This window comes from Sinocyclocheilus anshuiensis, unplaced genomic scaffold (assembly GCF_001515605.1).
Source record: "Sinocyclocheilus anshuiensis isolate Anshui unplaced genomic scaffold, SAMN03320099.WGS_v1.1 scaffold437, whole genome shotgun sequence".
NCBI classification, from domain to species: Eukaryota; Metazoa; Chordata; class Actinopteri; order Cypriniformes; family Cyprinidae; genus Sinocyclocheilus; species Sinocyclocheilus anshuiensis.
The window spans coordinates 481,214-496,096 of NW_015539902.1; the positions used below are offsets into that span (position 1 = coordinate 481,214).

The window sequence follows — 14,883 nt, forward strand, 5'->3', positions numbered from 1 at the left end:
TGTGGGGCGTGAAGAAAAAGTAATGTAACTAGTAGTGTAACTAATTACTGTTGCCAGAAAGTAATAAGTAAAGTTACAATATTACTTTTGAAAGGAGTAACTAGTAATGAGTAATATATTACATTCTTTTAGTAACTAGCCCAACACTGGCTGTGACCATGAAAGTTGTATTTTACTTGAGCAGCAAAACTTCTGTGGCACGTTTGTATAGAAACAGAAACACACCTGGTGTGGTGTTGCTGATGTTCTCTACACTTTGGGCAGCTCCTTGGCTCAGATCCCGTTTGTGTGCTGAGCGGTGTGGCACAGTGTTGTCAGGGCACTCCTGATTGGCCGCCAGGTTTGGGTTGGACTGGGTTAGAGGGGGGCTTGGTGCTAGCGGCACAGGCACAGGTCCGCATGGCAACCGGCTGTCCACAAAAAAAATGTTTGGTCAATTAAAACAAAGTTTGACAGCATGGAATTTGCTAGATATATAGTAACTGAAATGCGCCCCATTCAATGGATCTCTTTGTTTTAACCCAGATCTGCAGCCAATAAGGCACACAAACACTATTATATGAACTCATATTAAATTGAAAACCCAGTAGGCCAAGATCAGCACTTTGTAAAAGTAAATGATCTTTCTAAACTTGGCGCAACTGCAGTCTAGCAGGAAGCTTAATGAGAGTCTCAATATTTGCTCTGTGCCATGATAATCTACAAATACGGACCTGCAGAGGAATCAATTATTCATATAACAAGTTTTCTACGCAGGAACAAATAATAACACCGTAAAAATTCTCCTAACAGAATGAAAACAAATAAACTATTCTATTAATGCAGGAGAGCAGTTTCCTGAAAGATGAAGGATGGCTTACATTAATAAGTATTTTAAAGCGAACGTCGCCTCGAGATTAAAGCAAATGTTGTTTATGCTGCATCTTATCAAATTTATGTTTAGAAATGCATCATAAAGTTTACAGCAAGCAAATCTTGTTGACAAATGCCCAACTCAAACTGTCAAAAAAGCTGAAAATAAAAGAGAAATAAACTCTGAAATGCTGACCTGACAAAAAATACTAATGCACGAAATGATTGTGAAATATTATTTGAAGTTTTACGTGTCTCACCGTGCTATCTGTGGCTGTTCGAGCTGGTGCAAGCGTGGTATGTCGTGACAGTGGCCATCGTCTCTGGGAGATGGGGTTAAGGTGGCGGTGGACTGGTGGCTGTAGGATGTGGTGGGGGAAGAAGCCTCTCCTCTAGGAGGAGGAGCGGGACCGTCCTCCATCACACCGTCCATGAGGTAAGTCCTATCCGGGAGAGGAGGACACCACTCTTCTTCATCGGATCTGAGTGAGAAGAAAAGTTTCAATATTATTTACAGGTCGATAACTTTAGAATCTTTCTAAATAATGATAAACATATTGAAACACGTCAAATTTGCCAGAGCACATATTCTACCCACCACTTATCTATTATTATAAATATAACATTAACTTTTCTTATCACTCGCTTGCCCTTCACACTTAAAGTGGGAGAGTAAGTGACTTTATTTCTGCTCTATAACTAAATTCCCTCATTTTTAGCAGAGGGTTAAGTAACTCCAGCACCTCTGTGCTAAATCAATCATGGCACACTCATTATGATTGCCTGCTGCAGTAATCACCGGGTCAATGCAACCTGTGGCATATTGATTCCTACTGCTGTTGTGTCAAAAGAGAGAGCCTGGCCTCCAGATAACAATATGCGTGATCTTTTAGCCCTCGCGGAATCCATGCAAGAGCGATGGAAAAGAAGTTTAATGCAGTGGCATTTGGAGTGACACTGACTCAATGTTATGCCTTGGGCACTTTGAGGGCAAACCGCTGAGCTGAATGACACCTACAAACGGCACGCTCTTGGTTTATGTGGTTGCTCGATATTTTTGTTGAGTTCTTGGGCCTCGCTGAGTTGAAGGGTGAGTTATTAAAATTATAGTCATACTGCAGTAACAGAGCTGATGCTCTTGCCTTCGGGCTGCCACAAAGGTTAACCTTATGATTCATTAGCTCATCACATTTTTGAGGACTAGTCATGAAAATCCAGTCTGGCTGTGAGTGTTGCATTGCGTGCTTGTGCCCTGAACAACGTCTTACGCTCGGAGGAAGGAACTTGAGAAGGGTTGTACCTATCACTGGCTAATGCGGTTACTGCGGGAGGCTATGTCAAGGTTATCGGATTCACGGATCTCCACTGTGAGCCAGGGCTGGTTAACCGCTGCGGCTAATGTGACTCGCCCTTGTTAGTGCCCCTCACAGGCAGCCATTGGGCTGAAGTGGCGGCAGAAAGCAATAAGAGTGTCTCTACCCGTCAGCGCCCGCGGCCGGGGCATTCTGCGGCTACTGCTGACCGTGCACTTCTCTAACAAGGAACTAATGCGATACAGACCAGGAAAAGAAAACATAATTCAGTCAGGCCGTCATGAGGAAACAGGCCAGATTCAAGAGTAGAATATCGCTAACTTTGTTAGCCTCTATATACAGCCTTGTCAACAGCAATCAAACCACTCTGGCCCTGAGAATTCTGAGACTGTTCCTGGAACAATCAGCAAAACTTTGTCCAGAAGGCTAAGTAAGGCCATGTTCCCAGCTAGCCAGAATGCTGCAAATTGGTAAAAGATGTCGTCTTGTAGACATGGAAATTAAGTTAAAAACTAAAATGAATTGCTGAAATTGTGTGTGTGAACTTGGGGAGAGACTTGAGGTTTGTTTTGTCTGCCAAAGTCCTGATTGAGACACTTTCTGGGCAGCTATTAACTGACCTATTTAACTGACTTCAAATAGTCAAATCACTATCAGTATCAAAATTTTGGCTTTTTAGTTTAAAGGTGACATATTATGCCCCTTTCTACAATATGTAATATAAGTCTCTGGTGTCCCCAGAATGTGTCTGTGAAGTTTCAGCTCAAAATACTCCACAGATCATTTATTATATAATTTTGAAAATGCCTATTTTGAGTGGAAGCAGAAACAAGCTGTTTTTCAGGCCTGTGTCTTTAAATGCAAATGAGCTGCTGCTCCCCACCCCCTTTTTCAGAATAGAGCTGCGCCTTTACAGCTGGTATCTGCTAAAAACATCTGCTTTGGTTCTGATTATCATGTTTATCGCGCTGAAATCATGCGTTATAAACCATATGAGTTTAAACTTCAGATTTAAGGTTTTCTGAGCGCACACATCCGAAGCACATGGACAGAAAGCTGCTGTCACAGCATGTGAGTACTAAGTTTAAGTTAAAAACACACGAGTTACAAAAACAGTCGGTTATGTCTGTGAAGGTAAACAGCTGTGCTCGTCTGTGCAGCCAAAGACAGACAGTTAGCATGATTTGCTCAAACTTTCGCCATGGCATTAGAACTGGTACACCGTTGTCGCTTGCGAAATCAAAATGATGGCGCCGTAGGTGTAAACTTACAGATTAAGGGGCGGTAATATTATAATGAGCTCCCTTTGCCACGTCACCAAGGGAGCGAAATCAGACTCGCTCGTTTTCTCAGATGCTTGCAGAAAAAGGCTTACCAAAACAAAGTGATCGGGTTAATCTTTTTCACGTTTCCTTGGTTGGCAGATGCACCAGGGACCTGATTATAGCACTTAAAACCTGGAAAAGTCAGATTTTCATGATATGTCACCTTTAAATCAAATGCTAACATTATTTTTCAGGCTGGTTCAGCTGGCGCAGCGCTGAGCTAAATCTATAGCCTTCCAGTGAACTTTACCCCATGTCCTGGATTAGTTCATTATCATCTTCCTCTTCACACTCGTCCAGATCTCCAGAGAGAGGTGGTGGCGGCAACGCATCCATCCAGTTGAGAGATGGCGTTTTCACCGGCTTCCCCATCAACTTCTGCTTTGGTTGTTTTACTGTAGGAAAGCGAATTTTGTGAATAACAAAACAGATATATTAAGCATTTTTTTTGTTAACTAAAGTTAAAATTAAATAAAAAATTAATTTTAGGAAATTGAAATAAACCTAAAATAAAATGTTAAGAAAAATAGAAACATTGACATAGCAGCTAACTGAAATAAGTTTAAGTACTAAAATGACTAAAAATATAAATTAAAGCTAAATTAAAACATTAAAAAACTAATACAGAATTACAAAAGCACATAACAAAATGACTAAAACTAAAATTGAAATGAAAACTAAAAATGTAAAAATCAAAGCACTATAAAAGTATATAAAAAATACTAAAGTAACACAGCCAAGCACAACATTTGTATTAGCACCGAAGGGAACAGATAAGACTGGAAAAATACCGTTATCAGTCTTGGAGCGGTCTGGCTGAGCATACTGAACATTGGAGGTTCCAGGCTGAGTCATCCAGTGGCTGCCATCTTGTTCAGGGCTGCAGGGTGCCTGGTTGGTGAAAGGCATGATGGGAGTGCTGGCGTAGGGAGTGGTATGTTGAGAGAACTGAGCAGAGAAATTGCGCAGGTCCTCGCTGGTGGGATCAATGGTGCTATAGATGGGGCCTTCGTTGGAGTCTGTGCTGTACTTCTCGTTTTGGTTGAGGTAATTAGAGATTCCCGCCTCTGAGGAAGCGACGGTAAATTAATTAGGGTTTAATTAATGAGACTCTGTGCTGTGGAAACTTAGTGTTAAATTAATTTAACTGTACAGCCGGTGGTGTTGCTCTATAAAAGCAAGTCTTACCATTATAGTATCTCTCCGGGGTGTCATGTTTAGACGTACAGCAGTTGACAGAGTCTTTCCCGCTGTGCACGAGATTGGTAGTTGGCCAAGAATCAGCCAGCCACGGGTAATTTCCCATGTTAGCACCCAGCATACCAGGCCTAGATATCCAGACATATCCAAAAATATCAATAACTATAGAATGAACTAAAGTCACTGTATTTACACTCTGAATTGATGCTTAAGAAGCTAAAAGTGCCATTTACCTTCCATTAAGTCCAGAACTTTCACCATGTGAGAAACCAACTGTAGAGAGATGAAAGAAAGTGTTGTGATTGTTAACTAAAACTCAAGACTATTAAAAATTATTTCCATTAACTGAAATAAAGCTGAAACAAAATAAACTATAAAAAATATAAAAGATGTCTTGGCACCTTACTAAAAAAAAACAAGTTTTGGTACTAAAATTACTAAAACTAAATAGTATCATCATCATTTTGTATACATCAAATAGTAAAATCATAATTTAATGTCAAATGTCATTTGGTGTGATATGTGCATGCATACCCGCAGGTGTGTATGCAAATGATGCTGTGTAATGGCTGAGCTCTTTTCTCTTCTTCCGTCTGCAGTAGATCCACACGCTGAATCCCATAAGGATTACCCAGCATGCCCCGCCAATGCCTGCGATGAAGGCAGGCTGCTTCACTACGTCTGTGATCTGCTCAGCCAGACTTACATTCTCGTCAGATTCGCTGCCTCCACCTGTGACTGTAGGCTGCTCTGCGGGCAATTCTGAAAAGGAGAGAGAGAACGAAAAGAGAGCAAAGACAGATCAAAGTGTTACTCAGACAGAATGTCTTAATAGGACTCAGCTTATTGGAAAGAATTAAGCAATTTAGTCTCACAGCGGGACTTTAAAAAGCAATCAAAGAGAATTTACACAATTTTTTTGTACTTCAACTCCACAAGCCCATCACTCTACTCTTTAATTCTTTCAGTTTAATAGTCATGGCTGGTTTTTCAGCGAATACTCACTGATAAGCACAGATACGGGCTGGCTGCGCGTGCCCACTCCTGCACTGGTCACTGCTGCCACCTCCACCTGGTACAACACGCCGGGTAAAAGCCCCTTTAATAAAGTTGTCAGCACGCTTCCATCCACCGTCTGATTGATGTGGTAGCGCGTCTGAGAGTCGTTACCCAGACACCAAACCTGAAAAGAGATAACACTTAGATCTGAACTTAAAAATACTTAAGTGCCCTAACCTGGTCCTTGATCTGTAAGACTCACATCTGCAGAAGACACCAAGAAAGACACTAGCTGGAAAAGTTCGAGCGGGAGTCCATATCTCTCTCGTCTCCCCTGAGCCCACTTGAGTTTTAACAGACCCCATATAGCGTGCAGTGAGTTTGCAGGGGGGTAACTGAGAATTAATGGGGGAAAGTCATGTGAGAGGAAACAATGCCTCCATCGTGATATAAATCCTGCCTCTTGTGTTTGTCCACGTTCATGAATCAGTCTGAATGAACAATATAACGGCGTTAGTAGCTATGTTTCCACCCAAACTTACAAATTAAACGTGTGCAAAACTGGAATATTGCATAAAACATTTGCGAATAAAGCACCGTTTCCATCCAGTGAGTTGAAGATAACAAAATTGTCGCTTATATATAAAACATTAATAATCAAATCAAATAATCTGCTGACTGTATTGTGACATATCATGCAGCATTTTTTACTTTCACAAGTTACTTTTTGCAACGTGTCAGGTTGGGATATACTAAGTTTGTTTTGTTGAATGACTTTTGCAATCTACAATATACCTTATACTCTTGAATGACTCCATTTTGCATCTCAGTGGGAGGAGGCTGCCATGATACACTGAGGCTTGAGCTGTTGCTGAACTTGACTGTTGCCACGGTTACAGCATGAGGGGGTGCACTGGGAACTGGAAGAGAATTCAATTAAAATTACATTTTGAAAAGTGAGTGTCCTTAATAGTAAATCTACATTAGCCCTCTCCATAATTTTATTTGCTTGAATGAAGCGATTCATCTTCGTATTATGTACAACAGAACAGAATTGAGTCGGGCTGGGCTGAATGAACCCGAATTGAATTGATTAGAACGAAATTAAATTGAAGTGCATCAAATGGAAACTGAAAGAGCTGCAGATATCTCACCCTCCTCTGGCGTGCGAAACGTTAACGGGCGGCTGTCCATGCCCTGGAATTCGTTAAAGTAGGGTCGTATTTTAATCTCGTACTCCGTGCCTTTGAGCAGGTTAGCGATGACAGCGCTACGCTCTGTTGCAGCTTTCACTTCCTGCTGGGACCAGGAGCCGCCGACAGGACGATAAAGCAAACGATAACCCTGGATGTACTGAGACTGACGATAAAACATTTGCGAATAAAGCACCGTTTCCATCCAGTGAGTTGAAGATATCAAAATAGTCACTTCATGATTAACTTTCGCTAAATATCATGAAGAAATTTTAATTTGCTGCAGTAGGAGAAGGCACTATATCTAATCCTTTTTGTATACAATAAATTACAAGCTTCAGAGCATGCAGACAAAATGCGGTCATGTTATCTTATTTTCTGAGCCTGCTGTTTAGGAGCGCAGTTTTGGTAGTTAATTATAACGAAGCACTTTGACGAGACTTTGCTCAAGCATTTTAGAATGACAAAACTAGCATTTCAGATGCTGTGCAACAAGATCGGTCCGCTGGTTAGTCAAGTTATCCCATCGCAAAGTCACATGTCTTTTTTGATGTGCCTCAGGGAAAGAGCTGCAGATATCTCACCCTCCTCTGGCGTGCGAAACGTTAACGGGCGGCTGTCCATGCCCTGGAATTCGTTAAAGTAGGGTCGTATTTTAATCTCGTACTCCGTGCCTTTGAGCAGGTTAGCGATGACAGCGCTACGCTCTGTTGCAGCTTTCACTTCCTGCTGGGACCAGGAGCCGCCGACAGGACGATAAAGCAAACGATAACCCTGGATGTACTGAGACTGACGATCGACCTGACAGATGGAAAGAGGGAGACCGAGACAGAAAAATTAGATAAAGTGAGGTGGCAGGAGAATCATAAGGCCGGCGAGGGGCTGATTTGGAGGGCAAATATTAGCAGCACTCACGTTCCAGCTGATCTTCATGCTGGATGCCGTCAACAGCGCTGGTTCATGAAGCTGCACAGCCATCTCTCCCAGCTCCCTCTGCACCTGTCGATGGTCCACACCTTGACCTGTAGGACTGACATCTGCAAAAGACAACAAAAAACATCCAATATTAACATCTTTAAATTGTGTGTCTGTATGAATATAGAATACATCAAGAATAGTCTTTGTTGTTAGTAGGATCTGTGTTGTTTTAAGTCGTGTGTTTTAATGAAGTGTTTTATTGGTTGGTCCAGTTTTATGCTGTCCCATTGCAAAGTCACGTCTTTTTTGATGCACATTAAGGAATTTATACAGTAGAAGTGTTTCCGTCAGTTTATGCACGTTTTCTACATTGGATACCAAATTTATCCTACAAGTTTTTTATACGCATTTTTAGAATTTATGCGCATCTTGGCATTTCCATCCAGCGATTTTTATGCGATATCCCAAAATGTACATAAAAATAGGTGGATGGAAACATAGCTACTTGGAAGGCTAATTAAAAAAGTAAGTAAACAACTCACACACTTAGATATAACACACTTAGATATAACCACTTTGTTACATCAAAATAGGACTTAAAATGGCATGAAAACATGACCTGTGGGAGTTTTTAGTGAGTAATCAGCTTGATGAAATTTAAGGTAAATCTGTGTCTGTGAAAATATTTACCATGCTTTGATGACTGATGAACCGAAAATTGCAAAAGTAGTTAAAAGTTAACTATTAAAAAGAATAGCTGAACATAAGTTCATAAACATAATATATTGTTTAAATTGTTACTGCCTTGAGTTATTGTTTTGGAATAAATGTAAAATGCTTAAAAACAGTACATCACAAGCTTGATGATTCATACTTTTATAATAGAATATTGATTACATTGTTAAAATAAAAATATAAAATATATATATATTTTTCTTTTTCTGATAGTGTAAGTAATGTTTATTTAATAGAATACATCAAGAATAGTCTTTGTTGTTAGTAGGATCTGTGTTGTTTTAAGTCGTGTGTTTTAATGAAGTGTTTTTTTTATTTTTTTTTATTGTACAGCACTTTGGTCTGCAGGTGCAGTTGTAAAGTGCTCTATAAATAAAGTGAATGAATGAATGAAGAAAACTGACAAAATCATTAAGTCAAGAAAAGGTAATATTTTATCAAAAAAACAACCCAAAAAAATAATGCATTTTATTTTGATTAAAGATAACCAAGTTCACTTTTTGTGACATTATTTTATGTGAAAAATTAAGGTAATATGGAAAAACATTTATATAATATATAAAGTTCGAGCTTGTGTGAGTTCTTTTAGCTCAAGATTAATTCAGCCTCTGTGTTACAAGGAACGATATAGAAAGTTATTTTTACCAACAGCTATTAGATTGTATAATCAATGTCATATTAGATACTGATGTTGAATTTTAATTGTATATTGTAATTATGTTAATTATGGAGTATTGTTTACTTTGATGCTTGAAACAAAGGGGTGCTTTATGAAATGCAGTATTTTATTTTATTCATTTATTTATTGTGTCCTTTGGGATTAATAAAGTCAATCAATCAAGTCAATATATATATATATATATATATATATATTTAATTTATTTTTTTATTGTAAAATGCTTATATATCACGGTATTTTGTTGTACTTGATTTCATTTTTGTAGATTTTAATTAAAATTAAATTAAAATATAGACAAAATAGATATACAATATTTTTCTTCTGCCTTTCATGATTAGATCCAATCCACATTGAATGGAATTGATTAATATATAATCTGTATTATAACAGGCACTATTATTTTGCTCTTCTCATGTAATTTGTTTGTATACTTAAATAACAGTTATACAACATATAATTTGTATTACACGTTCACACATTTTTAAAGATCTCATAAAATTGATTGGTCTCCAGCGTACAGACCTTGTGTGCGTACGGGCTCTGAGATGGGGCTGGGGTCACTCAGGCCGTAAGCATTGACCGCACGCACAATGAACAGGTAAATGGTATTCGGCGACAGTCCAGTGACCGTGTGCTTCTCCAGTTTCACAAAATCTGCAACCGTCTGCCAAGTACTGCCTGCTGATTGGCTGAAAAAAATAGACAGAAAGATTATAGAGATTATATTACTACATTAATTATTCATCACATTTGCATCCACATTATGGGGAAGTCGTGGCCTAATGGTTAAAGAGTCGGACTCGTAACCCAAAGGTTGCGGGTTCGAGTACCAGCATGGATTGTAGGTGGGGGGAGTGAATGTACAACGCTCTCTCCACCTTCAATACCATGACTGAGGTGCCCTTGAGCAAGGCACCGAACCCCCAACTGCTCCCCGGGCGCCACAGCAAAAAATGGCTGCCCACTGCTCCGGGTGTGTGTTCACGGTGTGTGTGTGTGTTCACTGCTGTGTGTGTGCACTTTGGATGGGATAAATGCAGAGCACTAATTCCGAGTATGGGTCACCATACTTGGCCACATGTCACATGTCACGTCACATTAATTCCATGCGTGTTTATTTATGCTCTACAATATCAAAACCAGCAGATTCATACAGCTCAATCTGAATAAAACATCAACACACAAATGTTTTGTCCTACATTTGTCCTGAAGCTGTTGCACGGCATTAGAGAGAGGAGGGTTTAATAGCAAAGTCAATGTCATAGATGTTTATCTGCACTCTTTTGATTGTCATTACATGTGTCTGTTTAATGACCCAGCTCTTCTGTGATGCTATTCTTGTAGCCTTTGGCTTGACAGTGCGTGGCATGACTAGAAAAATATCTCTGCAGTGATAGATTTATTTATGGCACAGACTAGGCTTGTCATAATGCAGCGCATGTAATAAATAACACCTTGGATACTTAAATGAGATTGTATTAAACAAACTGAAAACATTGACGGATTCTCTCAATTTAGGAACACAGCTTTTTATTAACATCCAGATCACACCTAAGCATACAGGAATATGAACTTGACTTAATGAGAACCAAGAGAGCTACTTAGATGTGGCATACAGGTGGGCAAGATTCATTCAACAACATGCATCCCCATCTAATAAACAACGAACGTTAAGCACAGACATCTGTCTGTGCCAGAAGGCTTTGGGATATTCCTCTTCACTTGTCTGTGGTTAACCATCATCCTTGTTTAGAGCAGCGGTCGTGTGCGGTGTGTTCAAGGTTTATTTTTCCCCAGTGGCAACTCCTGCCGCAGACACAAAGCCAATAAAAGCCTGACCTGCACAATTAGGCCAAGCCATAAATGCTGGGAACCTCGTAAATATTCCTTCAGCAGCCCACCGATAGGAGCGATAAACCCAAGGTCACTTTGCTATCAGCTGGGATGGAAGAAACAGGGAAAGGCTGAGGCACAGACAATTCCCTTTTCTCCAGCAAGACCGTGATTGGGCTGTTATAAACACCTGCATAAATGTGCATGCATATATTCCAAAAGTGGGCCACAACATAAACCTTTTTATCCCTGTATCGAGGTGTCAACAGCCTAAATCCTCCTCATCCTCAATCTCAGTTCTTTTCCATCCCTCACTTGTTCTCCACCTCCTTTTCCCTGTGCTCCGTGTTCCACAGCACCTCAGGGAAGGAAATTTTATAGCAAACACCCCTTTCAGCCCCACAGCACTCGATAAAGAATCAATTTTAAGGATGTGGGGCCATGCTAACTGTTACCCAGGGGGGCAAGGGAGAGGACAGAGACATAGTGTGTGTATATGAAGTAGAGAAAGAATGAAAATGTGTGTGTGTGTGGCTCTCTTCATCTTCGTTGCTGAATATCCCGTTTGCTGTCTGCCCTCCCTCTAAGGACTGCAGGACCTTGGTTCTGTAATTAGAGGTAGCCCCATTTCAGCCAGCCTACAATAGCTTAAAGAAGTGTCTGTTTGGACTACATTTGAATTCATTAGCATGTCATACTGAGACCCTCAGCTATCAGTGAGAATATTTCTTAAGCTATGCTTCTATGAACAAACCTCTGGCAGACTGAACAAAACCTAAAACAGCAAGTGCAAGGATTTATTTTATTTTTTTATTTTTTTTGATGCCCTGGACACTCAAATATGATGATCCCTGTATGAGGAACTCTTTTAGAAAATAAAAAAGCTTGTTTTTTATGTATTACAAACCCATTTATATTGTGTGAGATTAAACTAATTACTAATTATATAATTGGCTTTTTGATCATATTAAAGCAAATCGTTACAAAATAAATAGTTTCCATGTTTTACTCACAAATACTTTAAAGTTGAAAGCATATATATTTTTAACTCATTGTATGAAAGTAAAAACAGAAGATTTTTTTTATATATGTATCCTATTAGAACTGCCAAGAGAATAAAATAAGCACGATTAATCGATTAGTCTAGAAAGCAAAATCAAATTCAGAAAATGTGTTAAAAATGACTGAATTAACTGAATTAAACCAGATGAGCCTGGTACTGTAGGTACAAGATCCAAAAATGGGCCTTCATCAAATAACTGCAAACAAGTAAACACAGGCACGCAAGCACACACACACACACACACACACACACTTATATATATTTTAATTATATTATATTTCATTGATATTTTTTTTTTTATATATATATATTTCTTTTCAGTTGTTCCAAGCAAATGCTTTTTTAAATAATCTCACTGCTCCAATTATTCTGACACCATGTTAATTATTTTGCCATGACTGTCACAGACATTGAAGCTCCATTATTGTGTATAACCGGGTTCACCAAGCACATTTATTTATTTATTTATTTATTTAGTCATTTATCAGACGATATTATATATATATATATATATTTATAAAAACTATGTTGAAATAAAATAATTCAGAAATTGTTATTATGCCAAAACTATGGAAGCCCGTTTCCGCCACTTATAAAAAATAAAATAAATAAGGTAATTGTGACTTTTTATCTCATAATTCTGACTTTTTTCTCGCAATTGTGAGTTTACATCTAAAAATTCTGACTTTTTTCTCAAAATTTTATAAAGCTATAAAGTCAGAATTGCGAGATATAAACTGGCAATTTGAGAAAAAAGTAAAAAATGCGAGATTTAAACGGAAATTCTTAGAAAATAAGTCAGAATTGCATGATATAAAGTTGCAATTCTGAGAAATAAACTCAGAATTGTGAGTTTATATCTCACAATTCTGAGTTTATTTCTCAGAATTGCAACATATCATTTTTTTTTCCCCATCAGAATTGGACTTTATAACTCACAAAGTCAGAATTGCGAGAGAAAAAAATCTGAATTGCAAGATATAAACTCGGAATTATATCTCACAATTCTGACTTTATAACTCGCATATGCGAGTTTATATCATGCAATTCTGAGAAAAAAAAAGTCAGAATTGTGAAATAAAAACTAACAATTAACTTTTTTCTTTTTTTTTTAATTCAGTGGCGGAAACGGGCTTCCATACAAAACTATGTGCTCATAACTGCCCTCTGCCCTAACTGCTCAAGTAAAGCTAGATTACTAAACTGCCACAAGAAACCTAAATGTATAGAATAATTCAGTAATTCATAAACTATATCCCCTTTAAATATGCCAGAGTTCTCCAGTCCATGTCTGAAATTCAATTGTAGAACACCAATACAGTTGCAATTAATTTAGATCTTTCTGGCAGTAGGTTGCCGCCTGAGGGGAGTGATTCTTGTAGGAGGCAGGATGTGATATGTAAGCACAGGATGTAGCTGCCCTCGCATGACTGTGAGGAGCAGTAGTGCGGGGGAAAGGGGTCAGGGACGGGGCAGCCACGCGGTGGTATTAGCCCGTCTGTCACGGCTGACCAGCGACGCTAAGATAGTGACAGTGAATTAATCAAAAATGAAGAATAGACCCCTGTAGTAGCCTCTGGCAAGAAACAATATTATCTTGGCTAGGAAGGAAAACAAACAGGAAGGGAGCAGAATGGAGACGCTTACAGAGTGCGCCAGCTCACCTGAAAGCCTCAATGATGTAAGAGGTGACAGCCGCTCCGCCTTCATGTGCGTTCGGTTGCCAGGTCAGGGTCACGCTGTTACGGGTCACATCAGTTACTACAGGCTTCTGGGGTGGACCGGGAAGCTGGTAGGGCTCTGAAACCGGGGGTACAGAGAGACCGCCACTCTCTGTAAAGATAAGATTAGAAATATAAGCATGCCGTCTTCATATTGGTTAAAGTTATCATTCTGTGAGCTATGGTTCTGTTTGCAGAATATATCAGAAAACTCTTGCTGTTTCCATATTAGTCTAGATTTATAGGACATTATAACAGAAATCAATACTGAACAGGAAAAATCTGACCTCAGGTCAGCACTACTCTAGTAAATGGACGCATGTATCTACTGAGCAAACTTGCAATGGAAGCGGCTCCCTCAGTTTGAAGATGATATGATGCAGTTTGTCAAGGATAAAGACACATAAAGGTGATGATGGAGCACTTGTGTGTGTTTTTTTACCTTTTACTGTGAGTACACCACTCCAGCTCGTCTCTCCACTCAAACTGGAGGCAACACACGTGTAGGCCCCGGAGTCCGTTTCCTAGCAACAGCAGGCTCAGGGTCAGCATTTGTATGGATAAACTCGAGCACAATGCATTGCCTCACTCCGCTTGGAGCAGCGTGGAAATCTTGACAAATGAGCACAAATTCCTCGAAATTGCCTATTATTTCGCAGTAATACAGGATCAACAGTTATTTTTTCCTATTACTATTGAAGTTAGAGACAGGAAGAAAATAATGTGCTGTTGTGAAACCTAGTGATCTCGTATGTTGGCATATTTTTTACAGCATCATAGGCATGTACCCAAATGCAGAGACAAAATAATTACTTCTATAACAGGCAACCTATAAACTGCATCTTTCACAAAGAATGAAGACCCGCAGTGCATTGCGACACATGCATAAAAAATACATTCAAGACGGTAGACGAGTTGAGAAAATCTCCTTATTTCTAATACAAATATGTGTAATTCATTCAATGCTGAAAAGTATGAAAGAAATAGTTAAATCTAATTATAGTAGAGTTTTATTCAATATTTGTGTGCATAATGTATTTCCATGCTTATTA

General features: G+C 39.1%; 1 protein-coding gene across 1 annotated transcript in view; it reads right to left on the reverse strand.

Moving 5' to 3' along the window:
• Nucleotides 1-14,883, reverse strand: part of robo3 (roundabout, axon guidance receptor, homolog 3 (Drosophila)) — a 77,775-nt gene that overhangs the window by 4,094 nt on the left and 58,798 nt on the right. The window contains exons 11-24 of the mRNA XM_016483097.1: nt 14,274-14,355; nt 13,775-13,943; nt 9,737-9,903; nt 7,798-7,919; nt 7,467-7,683; nt 6,485-6,609; nt 5,696-5,873; nt 5,225-5,452; nt 4,924-4,963; nt 4,679-4,818; nt 4,282-4,557; nt 3,741-3,885; nt 1,113-1,334; nt 226-410 (exon numbers count right to left, since the gene is read on the reverse strand). Of these exons, the coding sequence (XP_016338583.1) occupies nt 226-410; nt 1,113-1,334; nt 3,741-3,885; nt 4,282-4,557; nt 4,679-4,818; nt 4,924-4,963; nt 5,225-5,452; nt 5,696-5,873; nt 6,485-6,609; nt 7,467-7,683; nt 7,798-7,919; nt 9,737-9,903; nt 13,775-13,943; nt 14,274-14,355 (2,296 nt within the window). The remainder of the gene's footprint in view (nt 1-225; nt 411-1,112; nt 1,335-3,740; nt 3,886-4,281; nt 4,558-4,678; nt 4,819-4,923; nt 4,964-5,224; nt 5,453-5,695; nt 5,874-6,484; nt 6,610-7,466; nt 7,684-7,797; nt 7,920-9,736; nt 9,904-13,774; nt 13,944-14,273; nt 14,356-14,883) is intronic.